Source organism: Vombatus ursinus, unplaced genomic scaffold (assembly GCF_900497805.2).
Source record: "Vombatus ursinus unplaced genomic scaffold, bare-nosed wombat genome assembly UNPS02014812.1, whole genome shotgun sequence".
Classification (NCBI taxonomy): Eukaryota; Metazoa; Chordata; class Mammalia; order Diprotodontia; family Vombatidae; genus Vombatus; species Vombatus ursinus.
The window spans coordinates 14,804,086-14,831,900 of NW_020954590.1; the positions used below are offsets into that span (position 1 = coordinate 14,804,086).

The 27,815-nt window shown below is 34.4% G+C and overlaps 1 protein-coding gene across 2 annotated transcripts in view; it reads left to right on the forward strand.

The window, feature by feature from the left end:
* LOC114054099 (uncharacterized protein C8orf34 homolog) overlaps positions 1-27,815 on the forward strand; it is a 393,219-nt gene that overhangs the window by 112,859 nt on the left and 252,545 nt on the right. For both annotated transcript variants that reach the window (XM_027877214.1, XM_027877215.1), the window contains exons 5-6: positions 3,000-3,028; positions 25,614-25,786. In XM_027877214.1, coding sequence (XP_027733015.1) covers positions 3,000-3,028; positions 25,614-25,786 — 202 coding nt within the window. The remainder of the gene's footprint in view (positions 1-2,999; positions 3,029-25,613; positions 25,787-27,815) is intronic.

The window sequence follows — 27,815 nt, forward strand, 5'->3', positions numbered from 1 at the left end:
TTAATAAATATTTGTTGGATACTTTTTATATAATTTTATTTTATAAAAAAATTTATTTATTTTATAATAAATGTTTGCTTGAATACTTGTTGAATCAGCCAGAGTGAACTATTACGTAAGGAGCAAAATATGAATTAGCCAATTAATAGGCAAAATCAGGAATTTAGTGGGTCTAAACTGAAGTAATTTCATTTTATCAAGGATTACTCTTTTGTGAGAGCATTTATGAAATAATATGAATTACTGAAAAATGTATACGCAATTATATCTGTTGATAACTTTTTCTAGCAATCCACACATTGAATCTTAGAGTAGCTTGTGGTAATTAAGGTGTTAGGTGACTGATTCAGGGACATAGAACTAGAATGTATCAGAGAGAAGAGTTGAACCTAGGCCTTCTTGACTTTGAGGCTAGCTCTCTACCTAAGATACTATGTCTGTTCTTGAAAGGCAATTCTCTTTGACTACACCTTGTAGAAAAGGTGCTGATCTTCAATAGTAGAGAGTTTTATTCATTTAGAGTTCCCAATACCAGTGAAATCAACTGGTTTTTATTGGTGGACTGGAGGTTCACCAATGAAGATAACTTTAACTTAAGCAAATAATTTTAATGAGTTGCTGTGGCCAAAACTTCATCATTTGATGGCCCATTTTCTCCATGCTGAGATAGATTAGTTCTCAGATGACTAACAGGGATATAGATCATTTCTAAGATCATATTTATACCTTTCCAACTTGGTAAGAACCCACCAAAGTTCTGATATATCCTTCAAGAACACTATACTGCTATGTCTCTATAGTACCTTGGTTTACTTTAGTTAACATACATCCATTATTACATATTATATCTATTCTTAAAAACAGTCCTCAAATATATGGTGAAAACAGAATAGCATATTCCACTGCCAGTCTTTAGATGTATGGCTATAGCAAGTGTGGTGTTACTAGGTTTGGAAGCCAGGGGAAGAAAAGGGGAGGAGGGATTAATTCTCAGTAGCTAGGAAGATTCCCTGAAGTAAGAAATTCCCATCTTCCAGAAAACCTCACCACCCCCTTACAATTTGCAACTAGGATTGGGTCAGCATAGCCCAGCAGAAGTATTGCTGGACCAAGAAAGACTTAGAAACACCTGGTTTAAAATCCATAGGACACCCTAATTGTGTGAAGATGGTCAAGTGATTTCAACTCTATGATCCTGTTTCCTCATCATCGACGAGGTTCATAATACCTACTGGATATGCCTCACAAAGTTATTATGAGCCTCAAATAAAATAATATTTGCAAAAGTGCTGTGCAAACTTATAAGTGCTAGACAAATGTCACTTCTTACTCTCAAGGGAAAGAATGAATCTTCCCTGGCACTCTAGGGCATGTTGTTGTGGTCTCCATTAGTTTGACTGGCAGTGCAATCAATAATAATGCTGAAAGGAACCTGAAAACTTAGCATTTTTGTAGCAGAATAACAACAACAACAAGCATTTATTTAGTGCCTGCTATGTGTCAGGCCCTGTGCTAAGCTTTACAAATATTTCATTTGATCCTCACCACAAGCCTGGGAGGTAGGTGCTGTTGTTATCCCTATTTGTTATTTTTGTTCAGTCCTGTCTGACTCTTCAAGACCCCATTTGGGGTTTTCATGGCAAAGATGCTGGATTGGTTAGCCATTTCCTTTTCCAGCTCATTTTACATCTAAGGAAACGGAGGCAAAAAGGATTAAGTGACTTGCCCACAGTCACAAAGCTAGTAGGTGTCTGAGGACAGATTTGAACTCAGAAAGATGAGTCTTCTTGACTCCAGGCTCAGCACTTTATCTCCTGTGCCACCTAGCTGCCCCTCCCTATTTTACACTGGGGAAAAGAAAGAAGGAATCTGGAGCAGAGGTTAAGTAACTTGCCCAAGATCATATAGCCAGTAAGTGAAGCTGGATTCGAGCTCAGGTTTCCTGCCTCCAAGCTCAGCATCTATCCACTGAGCCACCTAGTTGACTACGTAGCCAAATGTTTCTTTTTAAAAGAAATTTTAAAAATCACTGATTTTTTTTCCTTTTAGTTTATTTTTAGAGAGAGATAAAAGTATTGCATTTTTGAACCCTCATTTAAAATCTGTGACAACAAAAACAATTAAAAAGAAACAAAAGATAAGAAAAACAAAATTGTTTAAAAGGTTTTAAGAAAAGTCCCTGTAAGAATAACATAAGACAGCTAAAATGATTTAGCATACATAGAAAAGGGACCAGCCAAGATGAATGATAGGCTGTGAGAATATGAAAAAATACTATATTCATAATTTTAGGGTTTTTTACTGTTTTTTTTTAACAATGAGGACAGGAAAAAATAGGAATAGACAGATTGTAGCCTGAGAGATTTATAATCAATAATAAAGATTGAACTCTGACTATGAAGATTATTAGACCTTGCGATGTCTACAAACAGAACTTGAGAGGTAATTTTCTCCAGAAATTTTCAATCAAAAATTATATTAGACTTGATTTAAGTCAAGATTTTCCCAGAGGAATAGGGAGATGAAACAGAGCATCTATCAAAAGCCCAATCAGCCACCATTTTGTACCTCACCACTTATGAAGTTATTAAGAATTATTAAATACATGGTTACCTAAAATAACAAATTTCTAATTTAAAATAACTGGCTTAAAAATTGGATTAGCTCACAGTTAAGAAGATAAGTCCATCTATACACTGTGGAACAGAGGTGTTCTTGCCATACTTTCTCTTTACTTCCAAGAACTCTATAAAGGGCCAAATAAAAAAAAAAACATACTTCATTCTCATAGACTCATTCAACACAGAAAAAAGTATTCATGGTCATTTAAAAGCTTAATTTGCTTAGTCAAAGGATGTGGTACCTTTTTTGGGTGGTTTAAATAATAAGAAAAATGTGTTACAATAATGGAATGTAGTAATTTTGAAAATATAATAATAATAATATGTTAAGAAGTTGGAAATGCTTTCTAATTCTTAATATTAATCTTTTTATTCCAGGCATTGCCATTTCAGATGAACTTGATAAGGTAAGCTAAACTGTGCTCTTATTCAAATATACAAGTAGATGTGATGTTTCTGTTAGCTGTAAAAACTGTGAAAGTTCCTGTCAAAAAATATTATTTTTTCTAGGTAAAGGTGTTTAGAAATTTTATTGATTTGGAAGATATGTGTTTAAATTATTTAGGTTAAAGTGATTGCATAATTTTTCAAAGTCAAGTTTGACATGAATATATAACTATTTCTTTGAACTTTAACTTTTACAAATTCTAATTGTGAAAATATTTTATCAACTAATATTTGGATCAGTGTAAATCCTTGATAAAGTAAAATTAATTAGACACAATTATATCACTGTAGCAAGTTTGATGAAATTTACCCAATACTTAAGCAATAAAATATGACATTGAAGACCATTTATCAATATGACCAGTGGCAGAAGTCTACTTGTTGAAAATTCATCTGCAAGGGCAGAAAAGTTATAGATGAAAGAATGTTAAATGACAACTATATCAATATTGAACAGTATGTGGTATTTCAGGGAAAATATAACGTATCCTCAAATAAGCATAATATAATAATATTGTATTATAAGTGCCATATATCTGATATTTACAGTAAGTATTTTAAGAATGTGGAGAATAGACAATCATTTTTTTGCTGGGATGACTATGCAGGCAGTAGCATTTGAGTTGGGCATTGAAGGATGAGTCAGTTGCAAAAACAAAAAAAAATGGAGACTGGGAAATAAAAGAAAGCATAAAAGTAGCACAGCAGAAGTTGATATGCAGAGGCTGAAAAGCCAAGACATATATAGGTATTGCCAGCTGGCAATGAGTGTTTCCTTCTCTCAATTCATATTGGTTCAGTTACATGGCACTATGCTACACTATTATTATTTTATGCATATTTGAGGATACGTCTTGCTTTCCCTGCAACATGATAGGTTTTTGAAGTCGGGGACATTTCTTATTTGTTTATTTGTTTATTTTGGAGGTAATCAGGGTTAATGTAGATGTCATCATTGTCCTTCATTTTACAGATGAGGCAACTGAGGCAAGTAGAAGTCATGTGACTTGCCCAGGGTCACACAGCTAATATGTGTCTGAGGCTGGATTTGAACTCAGGTCCTCCTGACTCCAAGGCCAGTGCTCTATCCACTGTGCCACCCAGCTGTCCCCTTATTTATCTTTGTAATCTTCATCTGGTACCTACTGATTGGATCTGCATCTGGCCATAGACACTGCCTCTGTAACCCTATGCAAGTCACCTAATCTGTTTGTCTCAGTTTCCTCATCTTTAAAATAGGATTAATATGAGCCCCTATCTGTTGGAGTTGTTGTGAGGGTAAAATGAATTTAAATTTATGAAGTGCTTTACAAACATTAAAGTTCCATCTAAATGTTAACTATTAGTAGTAGTAATAATAATAAATATTTATTAAATCAATGAATAATTTACTAGAGCAAAGAAATGCCTGCTTTTATCTCAGTTGGAGTTCCTACACATCAAGTTCCTATGTTACGTTGATTTTGCTGTTTTATACTAACTTATTATTTTAAAGACTACCCTCTCTACCTTCCTTTCCCTCCCCGAGAGCTGTATCGAAGTAAGATTTCCCTCTGCACATGTTGTAACATGTCTATGCTTATGTCATGATCTGGATACAATAGGCAAGATATGCTGTAGAACACAGATGCATGTGTACAGTGTCGCTATGTGAGGTCTGAGCTACAAATGAGACCTTTGGTGATTAAACAGGTAGATAGTACTTTAAATTCTTTCAAAACTGACTATTCTCCTTGCATCATCAGTAATGAGCATTTTGAATATACCTAAATGTGAGTAGGGAAAGAAGACAACCTGATCTTTTTGGAGAGGATTGCCACATACAGAAGATAATAGCTAGGCAATGCTTTGGAGAGATCCCTGGATTTGGAGTTAGGAGGAGGACCCGAGTTCAAATCCTGCCTTACTTACCGGCTATGTGACTCTAGGCAAATCACTTGACTTCTACTTGCCTCAGTTTCCTTACCTGTAAGAAGGAGACAATGATGACATCTACCTCCCAGGGTTATCATAAGGATAAAATGAGAAAATCTTTATAAAGCACTCTTTGCAAACCTTACAAGTCTATATGAATGCTGTTGAATTCCCATTGTCCTGTTCACATGTTCTATCATGACTCTTGTTGCCCTAGGGCACCCAGTCACCTCTAGATTCCAGCTTTCTAAAATATAAACCAGGAGAAGCTCTGAAAGTCCACAATTCAAATCTAATGCACTGGACAGACTGATCTTATAAGCTTTCATGATAGCATGCTCTATACTAGTGTAGACAGGTTTATCCTGGCGCAGCTCTAATACACTTACTAGACAACTGTTAAGTGTTTTGTGAGAGTATTTATACCTCAGAAATAAGCAAATGCTATAAATCAGGTTGATTTATTGTTGTTTTCAATTGTCTAGACTAAAAACATGTTTATATTGTAGTTTCAACTTAAAAGTATGAATGCATGTTTTTTCCCCCAGAGATTCTGGTTGTTAAGCATTCACCAGAATATCCCTGTATTGATCTATGAACTTTGCTTGAGCTCAGCAGCAGTTCAGTAGAAAAGTCATGACTAGAATGGAGGCCAGGTGACTGTAGACTAATAACAAATAACAATAACTAGTATTTTAAAAATTTTTTAAAGTTTTTGTTGTTTAGTCATTTTTCAGTCATGCCTAACTCTTTATGACCACATTTGGGATTTTCTTTTCAAAGATATTGGAGTGGTTTGCCATTTCCTTCTCCATCTCATTTTACAGAAGAGGAAACTGAGGCAAACATGATTAAGTGACTTGCCGAGGGTCACATAGCTAGTAAGTGTCTGAGGCTGGATTTGAACTCAGGAAGATGTCTTCCTGACTCCAGGTTTAATACTTGATCCACTATGCCAAGTAGCTGCCCTTCTTTAAGGTTTACAAAATGCTTTATGTCCATTATCTTATTTGAGTGTCACAACACCTCTGGGTATACATTGTATAGAGTGGACAGAGTGAATAGCAACCAGTCAGTCAGTCAGTCAGTCAACAAGTTTTTATTAACTGCTTACTATGTTCCAGGCACTGTGCTAAGCAAACCAGTTAATGAACCAACCGCTCAGTAAATTATTGTTTCATATTCACTCCCAGGCTACTTTTATTGTTTTTATGCCAAGTCCCAAATGCACTGTTGAAGTTCTTAAATTCCATTGAGCCTCTTCTCTAAACTCAGCTTACATTTATTAACATACTCTTTAATCACGTACAAATTAATTCCCAGAACACCCTTTAATCATACTTGAGTGCACACCCAACACACTCTCTCCGTCTGGTTTCTGACTCCTTTCATGCTCCTCTGCCCAAAGCTCCTAGGTTCATCTCTCAAACTATCAATCACATACACCAGCCCCGAAGCTGTTTTCTTTTATTTTAAAATAACTTTTTTGACTTGCAGTTAGTTTCCCCTTGTAACTTTCCCCAAATAGCAGCTTCCTGGGAGAGTCTTTCTTGACCAGACATGTGATGTCTTGTCCCCTTTCAAACCCAAAGCAACATTGGCATCTGACATTTTCCTTTTATTTTCTCATTTACCCGAACCAAAGTAATATGCATTTTCCCACTGGTAGTCATTCTTTATTGTATTACGTCTCTGCTGAATTTCTTACATTGGCATGTTACCCATGAATTTTATTGAATTGTTCAGATAATCTTGCCCAACACCATGTCGCTCATCAGCCCATATAAAAGGACTTATAAGTGAAAGAGAGAAAATCAATCAATATGTTTATGCACTATGTGTCTAAGGTAGCAAGGAATTTTACATGGAAAGAGTCCTAATAATCAGAAAGACAGTCATACAACTTGTGCTGTGCACTATGAATGGTAAACTGCTTGATAAACATGGAAGCAGACACAGAAGTCCTTGTGTAATAGCTACATAGTGATCTGTTTGGAAAAAAAAAAACCTTCTAACAAATTTTAGATTACATTTGACAATGCATACACACACACACACACACACATGATGTGTGTATGTATATATGTAGCTTAGCAATTCAATTCAATAGATATTAACTAATTGCTAAGCACCGTGCTAAGTGATGAAAGAGGAACATGTCCTATAGAAGATCTACAGAAGGACTTGGAAAACAATCTCAAACAACTGGAAGACAGAGATTTCTACATATCAAAGAAGAATCTATGCCAAAGAGCTCATGAATATATAAAAAAAGAATAAATGCTAAGTATGCATAACCCTCTAATCTTTAATGATTTATGACATTCTTTTAAAAATAATACTTTATTCCCCCAATTATATGTAAAAACAATTTTTAACATTGGTTATTTTTTTAAATGAAGTTTTGAGTTCCAAATTCTCTTCTTCCCTTCCCTCCCTTCTCTGAGATGGTAAGCAAACTGATATAGGTTATAAATGTGCAATCATGTAGAACATTTGCATATTAGTCACACTGTGCAAGAAAACTCGAGGGAGAGAGAGAAAGAGGGAGAGAGAGAGAGAGGGAGAGAGAGAGAGAGAGAGAGAGAGAGAGAGAGAGAGAGAGAGAGAGAGAAAGAAAGAAAGAAAGAAAGAAAGAAAGAAAGAAAGAAAGAAAGAAAGAAAGAAAGAAAGAAAGAAAGAAAGAAAGAAAGAAAGAAAGAAAGAAAGAAAGAAAGGAAGGAAGGAAGGAAGGAAGGAAGGAAGGAAGGAAGGAAGGAAGGAAGAAAAAGAAAAAAGAAACAAAGACTGAAAAATAGTATGCTTCAGTCTGTATTCAGATTATATCAGCTCTTTCTCTGGAGACAGCATTTTTTCATCATGAGTCCTTTGGGAGTGTCTTGGATCATTGTATCACTGAGAATAGCTAAGTCATATTGTTCATCATACAATACTGCTGTTACTGTGAATAATGTCCTGGTTCCACTCACTTCACTTCGTATCAGTTCATGCAAGTCTTTCCAGGGTTATTTTCTTTTTTTACCCTGAAATTATCCTGCATGCCATTTCTTACAGCACAATAATATACCATTATAATCATAAACTACAACTTGTTCTGCCATCTCCCGATAGGTAGGCATTCCCTCAACTTTCAATTCTTAGCCTGCCCAAAAAGAGCTGATATAAATTTTTTTTTTGGTACAAATAAGTTCTTTTCCCTCCTTTTTTGAATCTCTTTGGGTTACAGACCTTTTAGGGGTATTACAGGATCAAAAGCTATGTACAACTTTGTAACCATTTGGGCAAAGTTCCAAATTGGTCTCCAGAATGGTTAGATTAGTTCACAACTCCACCAATGGTGCATTAGTGTTCTAGTTTTCCCAAATCCCCTCCAAGATTGATCATTTTATTTTTTTGTCATATTAGCCAATCTGATGGGTATGAAGTGGTACCTCAATGTTGTTTTAATTTACATTTCTCTAACCAATAATGATTTAGAGCTTTTTTCATATGACTATAGATAGCTTTGATATCTTTGTCTGAAAACTGCTTGTGTATATCCATTGACCATTTATCAGTTGGGCCTTGTATGCTTATAAATTTGACTCAATTTTCTACATATTTGAGAAATGAGGCCTTTATCAGAGATGCTTGCTCTAATTCCCCTCCCCCCCCAGTTTTCTGCTTTCCTTCTAATTTTGGTTGCATTGTTTTTGTTTGTGCAAAACCTTCTTAATTTTATATAATAAAAATAATCCATTTTACATTTCATATTTTTTCTATATCTTATTTGTCCTAAATTCCTCCCTTAACCATAGTAATAAATAGTAACATAGTAACAAGTAAACTATTCCATGCTTTTCTAATTTCCTTCTGGTATCACCCCTTATGTCTAAATCATGTATCCATTTTGAACTTATCTAGGAGTACAATTTCAGATGTTAATCTATACCTAGTTTCTGCCATAATATTTTCCAGTTTTCTTAGCATTTTTAATCAAAAAATGAGTTGTGTCCCAAAAGCTTGGATATTTGTGTCTATCTAACACTAAATTACTATGGTCATTTACTACAATGTATTGTGTACCTAATCTATTCCATTGATCCACCACTCTATTTCTTAGCTAGTATATGATTGATTCAATAATTACCACTTTATAATACAGTTTGGGATCTGGTATAGCTAGGCCACCTTCCTTTATATATTTTTTTCATTGATTCAATATTCTTGGCCTTTTGTTCTTCTAGATGAATTTTGTTATTATTTTTTCTAGCTGTATAAAATATTTTTTCCAATTGTTAGATCTGACTTTGTGTAAAAAGTGTTTTGTAATTGTGTTCATATAGTTCCTGCATTTGTCTTGACAGGTAAACTCTCAAGTATTTTATATTTTCTACAGTTATTGTAAATGGAATTTTTCTTTCTATTTCTTGCTGCTGGGTTTTGTTGGTAATATATAGAAATGCTGACCATTTATGTGGGTCTATTTTGTATCCTGCAACTCTGCTAAAGTTGTTAATTCCTTCAGATAGTTTTTTAGTTGAATCTCTAGGATTCTTTAAGTATACCATCATATCATCTGCAAAGAGTGATGGTTTTATTTCCTCATTACCTATTCGAATTCCTTCAATTTCTTTTTCTTCTCTTATTGCTGAAGTTAACATTTTAGTATAATATTGAATAATAGTGGTGATAATGGGCATCCTTGCTTCACCCATAATCTTATTGGGAAGGCTTCTAGCTTATCCCCATTATAGATAATGCTTTCTAATGTTCTTAGATAGATATTCCTTAACATTTTGAGGAAAGCTCCATTTATTCCTATGCTCGCTAGAGTTTGTTTTTTTTTTCTTTTTAATAGGAACGGGTCCCATATTTTATTAATTGAGATAATCATGTGATTTCTGTTGGTTTTATTATTAATATGGTCAATTATGCTGATAGTTTTCCCAATATTGAACCAGCCCTGCATTCCTGGCATAAATCCCATCTGGTCACAGTGTATTTTCCTTTTGATATATTGCTGTAATCTCCTTGCTGGTAATTTGTTTAACATTGGTGCATTAATATTCATTAGGAAACTGGGTATATAGTTTTCCTTTTCTGTTTTGGCCCTTACTGGTATAAGTATCAGTGTCATATTTGTGTCATGAAAGGAATTTGGTAAGACTCCTTCTTTGCTTGATTTCCCAAATAGTTTATATAGCATTTGAATTAATTTATCTTTAAATATTTGGTAGAATTCACTTGTAAATTCATCTGGCTCTGACTATTATTTTAGGGAGTCCATTGATGGCTTGTTCAGTTTCTTTTTCTAAAATGGGGTTAAGTATTCTATTTCCTCTTTTGTTAGTCTGGGCAATTTATATTTTTGAAAATATTCATCCATTTCACTTAGATTGTCAGGTTTATTTATATACATTTGAGCAAAATAGTTTCTAATTATTGCTTTAATTTCCTTTTCATTGGTGGTGAATTCACCCTTTTCATTTTTGATACTGATAATTTGGTTTTCTTCTTTCTTTTTTTTAAATCAAATTAATCAATTTTTATCTATTTTGTTGGTTTTCTCATAAAACCAGCTCTTATTTTTATTCATTAGGTCAATGATTTTCTTACTTTCAAATTCATTAATTTCTACTTTGATTTTCAGGATTTCCAATTTGGTGTTTAATTAGGGATTTTTAATTTGCTCTTTTTATAACTTTTTAAGTTACATGTCCAATTCATTGATCTGCTCTTTATTTTATTGTTGTAAACATTTAGATATATAAAATTTCCTCTAATAAATTTGACTTGCATCCCATAAATTTTTGTATATTGTCTCATTGTTGTAATTCTTCTATGAAATTATCAATTGTTTCTATGATTTGTTCTTTGACCCACTTATCCTTTAAGATGAGATCATTTAGATTCCAGTTAATTTTTAATCTCTCTTTCAATGACCCTTTATTATATGTAATTTTTATTGCAACATGATCTGAAAAGGAAGAGTTTAATATTTCTACCTTTCTGCATTTGAGTATGAGATTTTTATGCCCTAATGCATGGTCAATTTTTGTGTAGGTGCTATGTACCACTGAGAAAAAAGACATATTCCTTTCTATGTCCATTCAATTTTCTCTAGAGGTTTAACATGTCTAACTTTTTCAAAATTTTATTCACCTCCTTAACTTCTTTCTTGTTTAATTTTTTGGTTACGTTTATCTAGTTCTGAGAGGGGAAGGTTGAGGTCCCCCACTATTACAATTTTACTGCCTATTTCCTCCTGTAACTTATTTAACTTTTCCTTTAGAAATTTGGATGCTATACTATTTGGTGCATACATGTTTAGTATTTATATTACCTCATTATCTATAATACTTTTTAACATGATGTAGTTTCCTTCCTTGTTTCTCTTAATTTGATCTATTTTTCTTTTCCTTTGAGATCATGATTGCTACTCCTGTTTTTCTTTTAAAATTTGGCTCTAGCCTTTTTCCTTTACTTTATGTGTGTTTCTCCATTTCAAAGTGTTTCTTGTAAGCAACATATTGTAGGATTCCAGTTATTAATTCACTCTTCTATCCATTTTTATCTTATAGGAGAGGTTATTCTATTCACATTCACAGTTATGATTACTAACTGCGCATTTCCCTCCAGCCTATTTTTCCTGTTTATACTTCTCTCTTCTCTCTCTCTCTCTCTCTCTCTCTCTGTCTGTCTGTCTCTCTGTCTCTCTGTCTCTGTCTCTGTCTGTCTGTCTCTCTGTCTCTGTCTGTCTGTCTGTCTGTCTCTCTCTCCCCCCCTCACCATTCACTCTGCCCCCCCACCAGTGTTTTTCTTCTGCCTTCTACCTCCCTCAATATGCCCTAGCTTTTATCATTTCCCCCTTTTTTGTCTTCCTTCCCTATAGGCTGACAGATTTCTGTGCCAAATGAGTGCATATGTTATTCCCTCTTTGGGTCAAATCTGATGACAGTAATGTTCAAACAATGCTCACTCCCTCCTTCCTTATTTCCCTCCACTGTAATGGGTTTTTTTTGCCTCTTCATGTGATATAATTTACCCCATTCTGTTTGTCCTTTCCCTTTTCTCCCAATTCAATCTTCTTTTTCACCTCTTAATTTTTTTATATCATAACATCAAAATCAACCTATACCTATCTCTTTGTCTATGTATACTCATTCTAACTGCTGTAATAAAGATACAGTTCTTAAGAGTTACAAGTATCATCTTCCCATGTAAGGATGTAGTTTAACCTTATTGAATAATGTTTTTTTCCCTTTCCTGTTTACATTTTTATGCTTCTCTTGAATCTTGTATTTGGAAATCAAATTTTCTGTTCAGCTTTGGTCATTTCATCAAGAATGTTTGAAAGTCACATATTTCATTGAATGTCCATTTTCCCCCAGAAGGATTAGGCCCAGTTTTGCTGGGTAGTTGATTCTTGGTTGTAATTCAAGTTCCTTTACCTCCCAGAATATCATTTTCCAAGCCCTCCAATCCTTAAAAGTAGAAGCTCCTAAATCCTATGTAATAATGATTGTGATTCTTTGATATTTGAATTACTTCTTTCTGGCTGCTTGTAATATATTTTACTTTACCTGAGAGTTCTGAAATTTGGCTGTAATGTTCTTGGAAGTTTTCATTTTGGTATCTCTTTCAGGAGGCGATTGGTGAATTTTTTCAATTACTATTTTATCCTCTGGATCTAGGATATCAGAGCAGTTTTTCTTGATAATTTCTTGAAGGGCTCTTTTTTTTATTATGGCTTTCAGGTAGTCCAATGATTCTTAAATTATCTCTTCTAGATCTATTTTCCAGGTCAATTGTTTTTCCAATGAGATCTTTTACATTTTCTTCTATTTTTTCATTCTTTTGATTTTCTTTGACTGATTCTTAATGTCTCATAGAGTCATTAGCTTCAATTTGCTCAATTCTAATTTTTAAGGAATTATTTTCTTCAGTTAGCTTTTGAATCTCCTTTTCTATTTGGTCAATTCTACTTTTTAAAACCTTGTTTTCTTCAGTGAATTTTTGTGCTTCATTTTCCAAGTTGACTCTTTTTATATGATTCTCTCACATAACTTCCATTTCTTTTCCAAAATTTTCTCCTACCTCTCTTATTTGAGTTTTAAAATCATTTTTGAGCTCTTTCAGGAGTACTTTTGGGCTTCAGATCAATTCATATTTCCCTTTGAGGCTTCAGATGTAGGCATTTTGATATTGTTGTCTTCTTCTGAGTTCATGTTCTGATCTTCTCTGTTGCCATAGTAGCCTTCTATGGTCAGGGCTTTTTTTATTTTTTGCTCATTTTCCAGCCTATTTTGTGAGTTTTAAAGTTGAGTTTTGCTCCTGGGGCACAGGGGACACTGCCCCAAGCTTCTGGTGCCAGGGGTCAAGGGATTGGTCATTGCCTTGCTGTGGCAGCTTGCCTTTTGTGCTGAAATTTCCTGGCCTAGTCACAACTGTTGCAGTAGACCTTGGAGGCTGGCAGCTCACATGTTGCATATAAGCTAGAGGCCTCATAGCTGGTCCATTCTGCTGCTGGCCCACTGAGCCAGGTTACTAAATTGTAGTGAGATTAAGGGCTTCCTGCTGGCTTGCCTGGATATTGCCTGCTCTGGGCTGTACTCCCCTTTTACCTAAGTGAGATAGACCTGTCCTGCTGTCTTCCTAAGTTATCTTGGGTGGAAAGTTGTTTCACCCCACCCTTTTGTGAATTCTGTCACTCCAGAATGATTTTTGAGCCTTGATTTAAAATTATTTTGAGGGAAATTGGGGAGAGCTCAGGAAACTTCCTGGCCTGGTGGATGCTTTCGATTTCTATTTTACTATTTGGTTCTGGAATATCAGGGCAGTTTTCCTTGATAATTTCTTAAATACAATGTATAAGCTCTTTTTTGGATTGTGGTTTTCAGGTGGTCCAATATCTCTTGTATTATCTCTCCTGGATCTATTTTCCAGGTCAGTTGTTTTTCCAAAGAGAAATTTCATATTTTCTTCTTTTTTTTATTCTTTTCCATTTTGTTTTATCATTTCTTCATGTCTCATGAAGTTATTAGCTTTCACTCGCCCAATTCTAATTTTTAAGGAATTATTTTATTTAGTAAGCTTTTGTACCTCCTTTTCCATTTGGCCAAATTTACTTTTTAAGAAGTTGTTTTCTTCAGTAAATTTTTGTATATATTTTCCCATTTTTCTTTTGCCAAGCTGTGGACTCTTTCTTCTTGATTCTTTTGCATTACTTTAATTTCTTTTCCCAATTTTTCCTCTATTTCTCTTATTTGCTTTTTGAAACTCTTTTTGAGTTCTTCCAGGAGTTCTTTTTCAGCCTGAGACCAATTTACATTTCTCTTTGAGACTTTGCACATAACCATTTTTTACACTCTTGTCTTATTCTAAGTTTGTGCCTTGATCCTCTCTGTCACCATAGTAACTTTCTATGATCAAGTTCCTTTTTATTTTTTTGGTAACTTTTTTATCCTTTTTTGTTACTTTGTACTTTTATGCAAGATTTGGGCTCTGCTCCTGTACTTTCCCAGGCTTCTTGTGCTGGGATTTGTACTGGCTGCTGCCTTACCCCAGACTTTGGGGCTTAGCTGATGGCTTTCACTAGAGGCAGGGCCTTTCTACTGACTTGTACTGGGAGCAGGGCCTCACTGCTGACTTGCTTTATTGGTGGGGCTTAGCTGTTGTCCTGCCCCAGGAGCTGGGCCTCACTGCTAGCCTGACCTGGGGGGCAGGGCTTCACTGCTGGCCAGCAATGGGGACAGGGCCTCACTGAAGACCTGTACTGAGGGAGGGGCCTTGCTGTGCTACTGGTCTGCATGGACTGCTGGCTAGCCTCTGAGCTGTTGATTTACATGGGGGTGGGGTCTTACTGGTGGTTTGCCCCAGACTCAGTCCCCCACTGCAGGCCCCCTGGGGTGCAGCCTGTTTATGTCTACTGTGCTCCCCTCTTACACAGTGAGACAAACCTTTCCTTTTGGGTCTCCAAGCTGTCCTGGGCTGGTAAGTTGCTTCCCCATTCCTAAATTGCTTCTGAGGTGTTTTTCAAGGTATTTGGAGGGAAATTTGGGAAAGCTCAGGAGAGTTCCTCCCTCAGTTCGCCATCTTGGCAAGAGAAGTTTGACATCTATTTTTAATTGTTTTGCGATCATTGTTCTTTACGTTTACATTGTTATAGTCATTTTGTAGGTTGTTTTCCACTTCACATTACATATGTTCATGTTGGACTTTCCATACTTCTCTGTATTCATCATATTTGTCATTTTTTTTACAAGACAGGGATGTTCCATTTCATTCATATATTATGATTCCTTTAGCCCTCCCACAATTAATGTACATCTACTTTGCTTCCAACTCACTATCACAAAAAACAAATATTTTAGTGTGTATGTAGGTTTCCTTCTTGGCAATGCCCTCCATTGGGATATATGTCCAGAATGGGAATAACTGGGTCAGAAGGTATAGACAGTTTAGTCTCTTTATTTGAATGGTTACAACTTGCTTTCACAAGAGTTGTACTAAGTCACAAAGTCTACCAGCAATGCATTAATATGCCTGTCTTTCCACAAACCTTCAAATATTGACTATTCCCATCTTCTGTCATATTTGCCAATTTGCTGGGCATGAAGTGCTGCCTCTGGATTGTTTTGATTTGCATTTCTCTTACTATTAATGATTTGGAGAATTCTTTTATATTGTTGACAACTGTTAGCAACATTTCTTTTGAGAACTGTTTCTCCATATCCTTTGACCACTTTTCTATTGTGGAATTGCTTTTGGTCTGATATATTTCCGTAAAAGTGATATGCTGGAGCCAAATTGAAAAGGTTCATTGAAATGGCTAATTTAAACTTTCAGTGTGAACATTAATACCTCAGAAATTGGCAACAAATCAGAGATTGGTTCATTGTTTTATAGACTATATTCACTTAAGAAAGTGATGGAGAAAATGTTAATGATGCAAATTAAACTTCAAAGTGTGTTGTGTGTTGAGAGCCAGACATTAAACATTTACCAATACATCCTTGCTGCTAGTTTCTATATATCTTGGATTCTAAATCCTTATCAGAAATATTTGATACAAACATTTTTCTCCAGTTGGCCATTTCTCTCCTTATTATAGATGCACCAAGTTTGTACAAAAGATTTTCAATTTCATCTAATCAAAATTATCAATTTTATCTCTTGTTTGACCATGTGTTAAAAGCTATGCCAATTAAGCTTTAGATATAGACTCATCTTGTATTTCTTGCATAAAGAATAATGTAGCTCAATCCAGAGAGCTATTCATCACCAGAAAGTTGGCCAATGAGGAATTGATTTTTTTCATCTACAATAACTCATGAACTTGAATGAATTTGGATATGCATTGGTGGCATCCAAGTAAACAAAACTTCAGGTTTATCATAGTAGCAAAGCATTGTAACCTGATCTTCCAAATCTCAGTTTCAATTTCATTTTACAGATTTTAGTCAACATATGCAGTTCTCTGTGCTACATTTCTTTGCTATCATCCTATTTGTAAGCTAAAACAACAAAACTCTGAATGTAACTGCATCAGCATAGCCTATAGTTGTTTTGTTTTCTTAGCAGCATTTTACTATCCTTTTTCCCCTTCAGTAATATGTTGATGATAAAGGGGAAATGGCTTCTATTTATATAACAGTTTATGATTATAAATTGCTTTACACTTGTGATCTTATTTGGTCTTCACAATAGCCCTGTGAAACACCTAGGATAGGCATTCAGAATCATAGGTCTCAGATTCAGAAATAATCTCAACAGCCATCTAGTCCAACCAGTTCCTGAACAATAATCCCCTTCCTCTTAATATACTCAGCAACTTATTGCCAAGCTTTTGCTTAAAGATCTCAAACGGCAAAGATCCCCTTTCCTCTTGAGACAGTCCATTCCACTTCTGAGTAGCTTCAATTGTCAGGAAGTTTTTCCTTAATCAAACCTAAATTCTCCTTTTCCTTTCAAACCATTGCTCCTGTTTCTGCCCTTTGGGACCAAGTAGATTGTTTCATTTCAGCTTTTCAGAGGCTTAAAGACAGTTAATATTCCCTTGCCCCTCTTCTTCCTGCCACCCAAGTTTTCTACTCAAGGCTAAATATCCCCAGGTTTTTAAAATGATCCTCATATGGCATAATCTTAAGTACCTTCCATATCACAGTTGCTCTCCTCCGGTAAGTCTCCAACTTATTACAGTTCTTTTAAAAATGTTACACTAAAGAACTGAGCTCGATACTTCAGATTTCAGTTGATGAGAGCAGAGTGCAGTGGGATCATTACCCTCCTAGTCTTGGACACTATATTTCTCTTAATGCAGCTGAAGATTGTATCTGCCTTTACATTTAAATAAAATGGTTACACTAAGGCTATCAATGATCTCATATCATTCTAATTACTTTTTCTTCAGCTTTCATTCTATTTGAGCTGTCTAAAGTTTTTTGACATTATTGACCATCCCCTTTCCTGAGTACTCTCTTTTCCCTATTGATCTGACTGTTCCTTCTCAGTCTCCTTGCTTGGATCAACATTTATGTCCTACTTATTAAGTATTGTTGTTTCCATAAGTTCTTACCTGGACATTCTCCTCTCTCCTCCTTTCTCCTATCCTCCCCTCCTTTCACCTCTCCAATTACCTCCCCTTTACAATCCATCTTCTGAACAGCTGACAAAGTAATCTTGGTAAGTCATAAGTCTGACCATTTATCAGCCTCATTTTTTCCTATTACTGCTAGTATAAAGTACAAATTCTTCATCCAGACATTTAAAGCCTTGTGCAACCTAGTTCCTACCAATATTGCCAGATATTTTATACTATTTATATTCATACTCTAGATTTTGAGTAAGTTAGTCTTCTAGTTATTATTTAAATATCATTTATCTGCTTGCCTTGGCAAGGGTAATATATCCCAAATGCCTACAATATTTTCCCTCTTCATCTTTGCCTGTTAAAACCTGGATACCTTCAAGGCTCAGCACAGATATCATCTCCTACATTAATCCTTTGCTGACATCCTTTACTCTATGCTAGTTTTTAGCATTCTATCCCTCCTGGAATTATTTTGTACGTATTTATCTTAATATATGTGATATCTTTCTAGTAGAATATGAACACATAGAGGACAGAGAATATTTAGTTTTGGTCATTGAATCTCCAGTACTTAACATAGTACCTTGTACATTGTAGATGTTTTTAAAAATATTTGTTGAAATGAATTGAATATCTTACTGGTGACTTGAATTTAGCTTGTATTCCACTGAACAGCCCATGATTTGTCCAGATGAACTGTTTTCTAGCAATAGCTCCTTGATCTCCTATTTGAGAAGTTGATACTTTGAAATCATCTTTAAACTACTGCATTTCATCTTATTGCTTTGTACTTAACATTCTAGCCTAGAGATATCTTTATGGATCTTTAGTTTGTTATATAATGCATTGGCTATCCTTACCCTATTTGTGTCAGCTACAAATTTGATAAACATGCCTTCTGGAACTTTATCCAAATCACTGATAAACATCTTAAATGGTACAAGTTTTACTCCCTGAGGCCTTCCATCTATGATCTCCTTCCTGGCTGATGGAACCATTAATGTCTGTTCTTTGAATCCAATCAATCAGCTGGTTCCAAATCCACCTAAATGTACTATCATCTGGATCACTTCCCTCCATCATGTCCATGAAAATAGAAGGTGAGGCCTTGTCAGATACTTACCTAAAATCTAGGTAAACTGAATCTAGTTTCTAGTTTTGATCCTATCAAAAAAGGAAATGAGATTAGTTTTGCATAACCTGTTCTTGATGAATCCATGGGCTTACTGCTCATCATTTCTGATAGCCCTGCATTCCTAAATCTCAACTTACCATGGTATATGACCTTGGTGATATATTGCAGTAATCTCTTTGCTAGTATTTTATTTAAAAATTTTGTGTAGATTTTCTTTAAAGAAATTGGTCTATAGTTTTCTTTCTCTGTTTTTGTTCTCTCTGACTTAGATATTAAAACCATATTTGAATCGTAAAAGGAATTTGGAATGACTCCTCCTTTACTTATTTTTTCAAATAGTATATATAGTATTGGAATTAAGTATCCCCAAATATCTGGTAGAATTTATTTGTAAATCCATTTAGACCTGGGGGTTTTTACTTAGGGAGATGATTTATGGCTTGTTCTATTTCTTTTTCTAAGTTAGTGTTATTTAAGTATTCAATTTTTTTCTTCTATTTGTTTGGGCAGTTTGTATTTTTGTAAATATTCATCCATTTAACTTAGATTGTCAATTTTACGGGCATATAATTTGACAAAATAACTCCTAATAATTGCTTTAATTTCATCTCTCTTGGTGTCCATTCACCTTTTTCATTTTTGATATGGGCAATTTGGTTTTCTTTCTTTTTTAAAAAATCAAACTAACCAATGGTTTCTCTCTATTTTTTTTATAAAACTAGTCTTAATCTTATTTATTAGGCTTTTTTCAATTTCAATTTTATTAGTCTCTCTTTGATTTTTTTAAAATTTAATTGATTTTTTCTGAACTTAAGAAATAAAACAAACATTTCCATAACACAGTAGCATAGGAAAAAGAAAAGATGATCCTACCTGAAACTGCAAATCTATCACGTGCAGCTTGTTATTCCTTTTAAATATATAATAAAGTTATCATGTAACTTTCTTTTTTTTTTTGATTTTTTGTTCCTTCCACACTGCCCTAGAGATGGCTACCATTAGGTACAAATGTGTGTGTGTGTGTGTGTGTGTGTGTGTGTGTGTGTGTGTTTAAACCATTCTATATATACTTTTATTTATCAGTTCTTTCTCGGGATGCAGATAGTGCTTTCCTTCATATGTCCCTTGTAGTTGATTTTGGTAATTGTAATAGTCAAAATGACTTAGTCACTCAAAGTTGTTCTTAAAAAAATTGTTACTGTATACAACATTGTCTTGGTTGTGCTTATTCACTCTTCATTATTTCATGCAAGTCTGTCTATGTTTTTCTAAGATCATTGAGTTTATCATTTCTTATAGCACAGTAATATTCCATCATGATCATATACCACAACTTATTCAGCCATTCCCCAATTGACAGGTATTCCCACAATTTCTAGTTCCTTGCCACCACAAAGAGAGCAACCACAAATATTTTAGAACATATAGAGTTTTTTTTCCTTTTTCCTAATCATCTTGGGAAACAGACCTAGTAGTAATATTGCTGAGTATAGGCAGTTTAATAAGTCTTTGGGCATAATTTCAGATTGTTCTCCCATATGGGTTGGATCAATTCATAGTTTCATCAACAGTGAACTAGTGTCCCAATTTTTCCATATCCCCTCCAACATTTGTCGCTTTCCCCTTCAATCATTTTAGCTAATCTGATAGGTGTAAAATAATATCTCAAGGTTGTTTTAATTTACATTTCTCTAATCAATAATGATTTAGAGCATTTTTTCATGTCATTATAAATTGCTTTGATTTCTTCAGTGGAAAACTGCCTTTACATATCCTTCGATGTTTATCAGCTGGGGAATGACTTGTATACTTATAGATCTGACAAAGTTTTTTTTTAAAATATATTTGATATATGACAACTTTATCTAAGAATCTGTCTATAAAAGTTCCCTCCCCCCAATTTCCTGCTTTCCTTGTAATCTTGGCTACATTTCTTTTATTTCTACAAAAACCTTTTAATTTAATGTAATTGAAATTATCCATTTTATACCTCACACTGCTCTCTTATTTTTTCATTAATTATTCACCTATCCATAAGTCTGATAGGTAATATATTCTATGTTCTTCAAATTTTCCTGTAGTATCTCCCTTTATGTCTAGGTCATGTATCTATTTTGATCTTATCTTAGTAAATGATATAAGATATTGATCTATGCTCTCTCTTTGATTTTCAAAATTTCCATTATGGTGTTTAATTGGGGATTTTTGTTTTTTTTTCTACATTCTGTTCTTTCTCTCTTTTATTGAAAAACACATTTAGAGACATAATTTCCCCCTAAGTTCTACTTTAGCTGCACCCCCCAAATTTTGTCTCATTGTTGTCATTTTCTTTAATGAAATTATTGATTGTTTCTATAATTTGTTCTTTGGTTCACTCATTCTTTAGAATTAGATTATATAGTTTCCAATTAATTTTTTATCTGTGCTTCCAAGCCCCTTTGACATTTTTTTTCTTTGAAGCTTTGACTGTAGCTGTTTTGACTTCATTGTCTTCTGAGTTTGTCTTGATCTTCTCTGTCACTATGGTAGTTCCACAGCCCTTTATTGAATCTTATTTTTATTACATCATATGCCAAAAAGGATGCATTTAATATTTATGTATTTCTTCATTTTATTGTGAATATATACATGTATGTATATGTGTATATATGTCCCTTTAATGTAAGAACACTTCTCCTATTCTTCCTCTCCTTTCTATTTTTCCTCAGTGCATCCTTCTTACCCATCCATTTTTTTCCAGATCATCCCAACACAATCAATTCACTCCCATCCCCTCTATCTATGTAGACTCCTAACTGACTAATGCTGATAAAATTTTTTAGGTGTTACATGTACTATCTTCCCATACAGGAATATAAACAGTTTAACTTTATTAAGTTCTTTACGATTTCTCTTTCATGTTTAGCTTTTTATGCTTCTCTTGAGCCTTGTGTTAGAATGTCAGATTTTCTATTCAGCTCTGGTCTTCTCTTGAGGAATGATTAAAAGTCCTCTATTTCATTAAATACCCATTTCAACTCTGATGAATTATACTCAGTTTTGCTTGGTAGGTTATTCTTGGTTGTAATCCTCACTCTTTCGCCTTCTGGAATATCCTATTCCAAGCTCCAACTTGAACATGGTGGCTTCTAAATCTTGTGTGAACCTGACTGTTGCCCCATGATATTTGAATGGTTTCTTTTGGGCTGCTTGGAGTATTTTCTCTTTGATCTTGAGGCACTGAAATGTGGCTATAATACTGCATTGAGTTTTCATTTTGGGACCTCTTTCAGGAAGTGATAGAGGTACCCTTTCAATTTCTATTTTAACCCTTTGTTCTAGGATATCAGGAGAATTTTCCTTTATAATTTCTTGATATTTTAAGTCTAGGTTCTTTGATGATGGCTTTCAGGTAGTCCAATAATACTTCAATTACTTCTCTTAGTTCCATTTTCCAGGTCAGCTTTTTTTTTCCAACGAGATTTTTAACTTTTTCTTCTATTTTTTCATTCTTTTGACTTCTTTTACTGTTTCTTGATGTCTCATGGAGTCATTAGTGTTTGCTTTGCCTAATTATAATTTTTAAGAATTGTTTTCAATGAACTCTTGTCCCTCTTTTTCTATTTGGACAATTCTGCTTTTTAAGGAGTTATTTTCCTCAGGAAAGTTTTATACCTCTTTTTACCATTCGGCCAGTTCTGTTTTTAAGTTTTTATTTTCTTCAGTATTTTTGTGCCTCTTTTACCAGCCTTTAATTGTTAATTGTCTTTTCATAATTTTCTTGAAGTGATCTCATTTATCTTCCTAGTTTATCACTCTTACTTGATTTTTAAAATATTTTTGTCTCTTCCAGTAATTTTGTTGGGCTTGTGTCTATTTCACATTTTTTTTCCTTTAGGCTCTGCTTGTAGATGTTCTGACATCATTGCATTCTTATGAGTTTGTGTTTTGCTCTTCCTGTCAGCATAGTAGCTTTTTATGGCCAAACTCTTTTTTGTTATTGATGTTTGCTCATTTTCCAAGCATATTTTTTGACTTAAACTTTAAGTTAAAATTCAGCTCTGTTGCAGGGGGAAGTAGTATTGTCTCAATCTTCAGAAATTTTCACACTGATGTTTTAAGAGGTAATTTTGGGCGTTTGGAAGTTTTTGATGCTTTCAAGGTGGTGGTATCCAAGGAGAAGTGTAGTGACTGAACTTGTCTGCACTCTGGCCTTGTTTCTTCTTCTTCTTCTTATTTTTCTGGTGAGGCAATGGGGTGAAGAGACTTGCCCAGGGTCACACAGCTACTAAGTGTCAAGTGTCTGAGGCCAGATTTGACCTCAGGTCTTCCTAAATCCAGGGCTGGTACTCTATTCACTGCACCATCTAACTGCCCCATACTCTGGTCCTTATTGAGGAAAGGCCTCTTATCCCTTGAGACCAGAAGGGCTACTGCTCCTCAGGGCCCTTGCTCCATTTTCACTGCAAGTATTCCTTTCCATTCTAGAACTGTGACTCAGAAATGAGTATAAGCAATGGAGTTGCCAAATAGTTCCCAATCTTAACCAACGCTATGACAGGGGTCCTCTATAACCTCTTTCTATCAGTTGTCAGATCCCCTTACCATATCTGGACTGAGAGCTTTTGAAGCTGTTACTGCCGCTGCTATTGCCACTACTAAGGCCCGTAGCTGGTATTGCTACCACCTGTGCTCCAGGCTTGTCCCCAATTAGCTGTCACAGGCCTCTCCTTCTGACCTTCTAAGTTGTCTTGAGCTGGAAAAACAGCTTTACCACTTGGCTTTACCACTCCAGAATTTTATTTAAAGTATTATTTTAAAATTATTTGGAAGCGAATGTTGGGAGAGCTCCACTGTAGTGTTTCATCTACTCTGCCATCTTTATAATTCATTTTTCAATTGATATTCTACTAACAATTAAACTTAAAAGCGATGCATAACAAAATTCCACTCCCTAGTTCCACACAATATGGACTATTGATCCAATATACTTTTGGCATATTCACGTGACTGGTTATGAACTCACCTAACTGTATTATTATACAGCTTATCTCTTCACAATGTATCCACAAATCTCTCGTCAGAGACTTTGTCAAATGCCGTGCTAGAAATTATCCATATTCCATTGATAAAATTTCTCTTGTCTCTAGGCATAATAAAAAAGATAAGAAAATAATATTAGTTTGTTTAGAGTTGTTCTCATTAATATGCAAAGACTCCTGGTGATTACCATGTCCTAACTAATTAGCAATGTTTATAAATCAAATGTTTAATAATCTATGATGTAACTTTTCTAGAGAGTAACCTCTAGTTAAGAATGTATAGTTCTCGTTTTTTTTTTTAAATAATCTAGACAATATTTGCTTGATTGCATTTTTCAGGTGCCTCTCCCATTCTTTAACTTTTCCTATTAGTGATACCATTAGTATTTTCAGCACTCTTGAATGTCATTTATTAAAACCATTAGTTTGGAATTTACTTAGAGCTCCACACTAATCCTGGACTTCAGTTTCTTCCTAACCATATGTTTTCGAAACTTTCCATTCTGAACATCATTCAATTTTTATGGATAAGATGGAAACAAAATAAGAATTGTGTAGTTTTGCTTTTTGTTAACATGCCACCATCTGCCTCAATGAGTTTTCATCTTTTCCTCGAACTTTTTTTCTGTGAACATATCTTAAAAAGCTTTTTGTTGTCCTTAGCATTTTTAATAAGCTTTAATTCTGACTACGCTTGCATTCCATAATTAGATGGCAGAGGATAAATATCACCGTAGATGGATTTCAAAACAGTTAATTGACTACATGATTTTACAACTAAATGCTATAGTATTGCATTAATTTTTGCTGTTCACTTGGGAATGTAACTGAAAGAAGTTCAGTGAGATTAATTGTTTCTGAATTCATACTCACATTCTGTGTTTGAAATTTTACTCCTAGAATTTATCTACCTCAAAACACCATTTAAAATTTAAAATGCGCAGCCTGTTTCATATTTCCTCCATAATATCCAAATAATGGAATGAATACCTCATATCATCAATGTGGATGGTCCCTCCAGTGATACAAATCACTGCCCAACTTGCGTGATTCTTGACAATCCCCTCATGCCATCCAGCAAGTTTACTATAAGTCTATACCTACTGTTTAGAAGGACTTACTAGTTTTCTTTTTATATCATGAAGATATCCATGTAGCACATGGGTTGTCTATCACTTATGTTTTGTTCTCACTCCAGGATCAATCCATCTTTGTCTTAATGATATATTTCTTTGTTGCCATGTTTTCTTTATACTATTTTCTTCTTCATAGTTCCTTGTTTATGGGTTGCAGCCTGCTCTCCTCCTCTCCACTGCTCTCTGAGTAATATTCAGTTATAATTCTTCAGAGACTATTATTCTCAGGTTTTGAGTCACACAACTGCACTGTTAGAATATTAGTATTGAATAAGTGGCCTTTTGTTTCAGAGGGAAGTTGGGGATGATAATAGGAGCTTTTCAATTTCACAAAGGGAATCCAGGCTACTCTCCTCTTCTTGTTTAATTCCAGGCCCATATCCTTGTCAATTTTGTGATATCTGTCTAAAGTTGTATTAAGATGCTATATATGACCTCTGTTATAAAATATAGCATTTCAATATCATACATAAAGTATTTAAATATTATTATTGTATTATTTTAGTATTATGAATACAGATTTATTATATTATGTTCCTCACATTGCTTTTAGTATGTTTAGTATTAGTATTTAGTATTAGACTTTTAGTATTTAGTATAAAATAACATACAATAAAGGGATAATATTTCAGCTTCAAGTAAATTTGCAGTGGGTGATAAGAAGGTATTATGTGTGGGTAGACATATGGATATAGCAAAATTTCCCCTCTTTTTTTTCATATATATGAGTTAGCAATTCGGAATTATTCATTTTTTCTCATTCAGGATACAATGGCTTTTAACTCAACTCTTCTGAGACCTCGGGTGATTGGAGAATGGGTTGGTCGAGAAGAAAATGATGCTGACCCACTTGCTGCTGAAATGTTACAACCTCCAATTCCCAGAAGCAAAAATGAGCAGTGGGGAAGTGAAGACAGCACCAATAGCCCTGCAGGAAGGTAAGATCGGGCATCTCCAGCATGATGCTTACTATCTTCCGTGAACAAGAAGCTGGTTTGTCTATATCTGGTGACCTAATTCATTGCTGTACTCCATTTTGATTTACATTATCCTCAATGTACTTCAAATATACTATGTTGCTAATAAACTTGATTCCTTCCTCAGATATGAAAAAACTCAGCATTCTAAGAGAAATGAACAAAATGTAGAAAAAACACTTTTAATGTATATGTTGTTAGTCTCTCTAACAGAACTGAACTATTAAGACCTTTCTTGATTATAATTCATTAGAGAAGAGTTATCATTTGGTAGATAAATAAAGGAAAGCCCCCATAATTATAAGGGGTGAAACAGATGGAGAGGAAAGGATTTGATGAGGTGAATAAATTGGTGCTTTGGTTTCAAACCTCAATGGCATCGTCAGACTTTGGTATGTATGCTTTATAAATAGTGAGGCATCATGTAAATGTGAGATGTTATAGTGTCTGTTCCATAGTAGATGTCTGGTAAATGCTTGTTGAATGAATGAAAGCATTTATGAAATACTATGTTCTAAACACTATGTACTAATTTCTGGGGATACAGATATAAAGGCAATATAGTCTCTGCCCTCAAGATATTACCTTCTTACAAGGAGAAATAATATGTATAAATTAGTGCTGGTTAGGGAATGGTAGTTTAGGAAGTAGGAATGATGGTGAGTGGAAACATAGAGAAGTCGAGTGTTACACTTTATCCAGAAACAATGGTAGTATGGATTGGATTACTGTTGGTAGAACAGAAAGAGGCAAATGCATGGTAGGGGTGGGGGTGGGGGAGGCAGGAGGAATAACAGCCTAGCAGCAGAATGGATGAAAAGGAGATGGCTGAGTTAGAGAATTGGGATAGGATGTTAATTTATAGTAGAAATAGTAGTAGTAGCAACAGCAGCAGCAGCAGCAGTAGTAGTGTGTATGTATGTATGTATGTATGTATGTATGTATGTGTGTATGTATGTGTGTGTGTATATTTTATTTACATGTTGAATAACATTAGGAATCTTTAAACCTAATTTAAATATGCCTTTTAACTATTACAGATTTGAAAATAATCAAAATTTCTACTCATCCCATTTACTTTAGATAGTCAGGCAAAGATTTGATGTTGACTAAGTAAATTTCCCACTAGAAAGTTGCTTCGCTTGTCACCATAAACAAGTTCTTTTCATTCATAGTTCTGTCATTTCTCTTCTGTTTTCCCCCCATGTCAAATTTAGAAGCTTACAACCAAGAACTATCCTTTCTCAAGGAGAAAATCATATTCACTACAGTGAAATAGTTTTTGGTAATTTTTTTCTCTCACTTATCACTTGACTGGAGGACAAAAATTTTCAGACTGCTCATTAATGTGCTTCAGGCATAAAAGAAATGGATCCTATTTTCATGAAAAATGACTTTTATATTATTTAAAAAGTTAAAGTGACTTGCATAGAATAGAAGAAAATAATTTTTAAAAATCCATTTGCCCTACTTTTGTGAAATGTCAGATCAATTCCAGCTGTCAACAAAGATATTTTTATCTTTAATACCTGACTTGTGAAACAGACCAGACCTTTAATTTTACATACTGACAGATATTAACTTTGTAATATTAAATAAAAAATATAAATATTTCTTTGTACTTTGACTGTAGTCATCTCATTAACCTAATCTATCCATTAAAACCATTTCAGTGCCTGTGTTTCTTTCCTCACCATGGTGATTACTGTGACAAGCATAACATTGTTTCCACCTCTCAATTTTTCTCCAGAAAAGGGTAAAACTTTCAGATATCCTAGACTAGCAGTTGACAACTAGACAGCGTTGACCCTGAAGAGTTATTTGAAGTTCTTATTTTTAAATTTTTTCCCTCAAGTTTCCTAATAAAAATTTATAACTTTCCTCTTTTCTTCAGTTTTATATTTGTATCCCTAGCATTTAATACAGTTTTTGGTACAAAGTAAGTGCTTAAGAGATACTTTTTTTCATTCATTCATGTGTCTGTCTATTC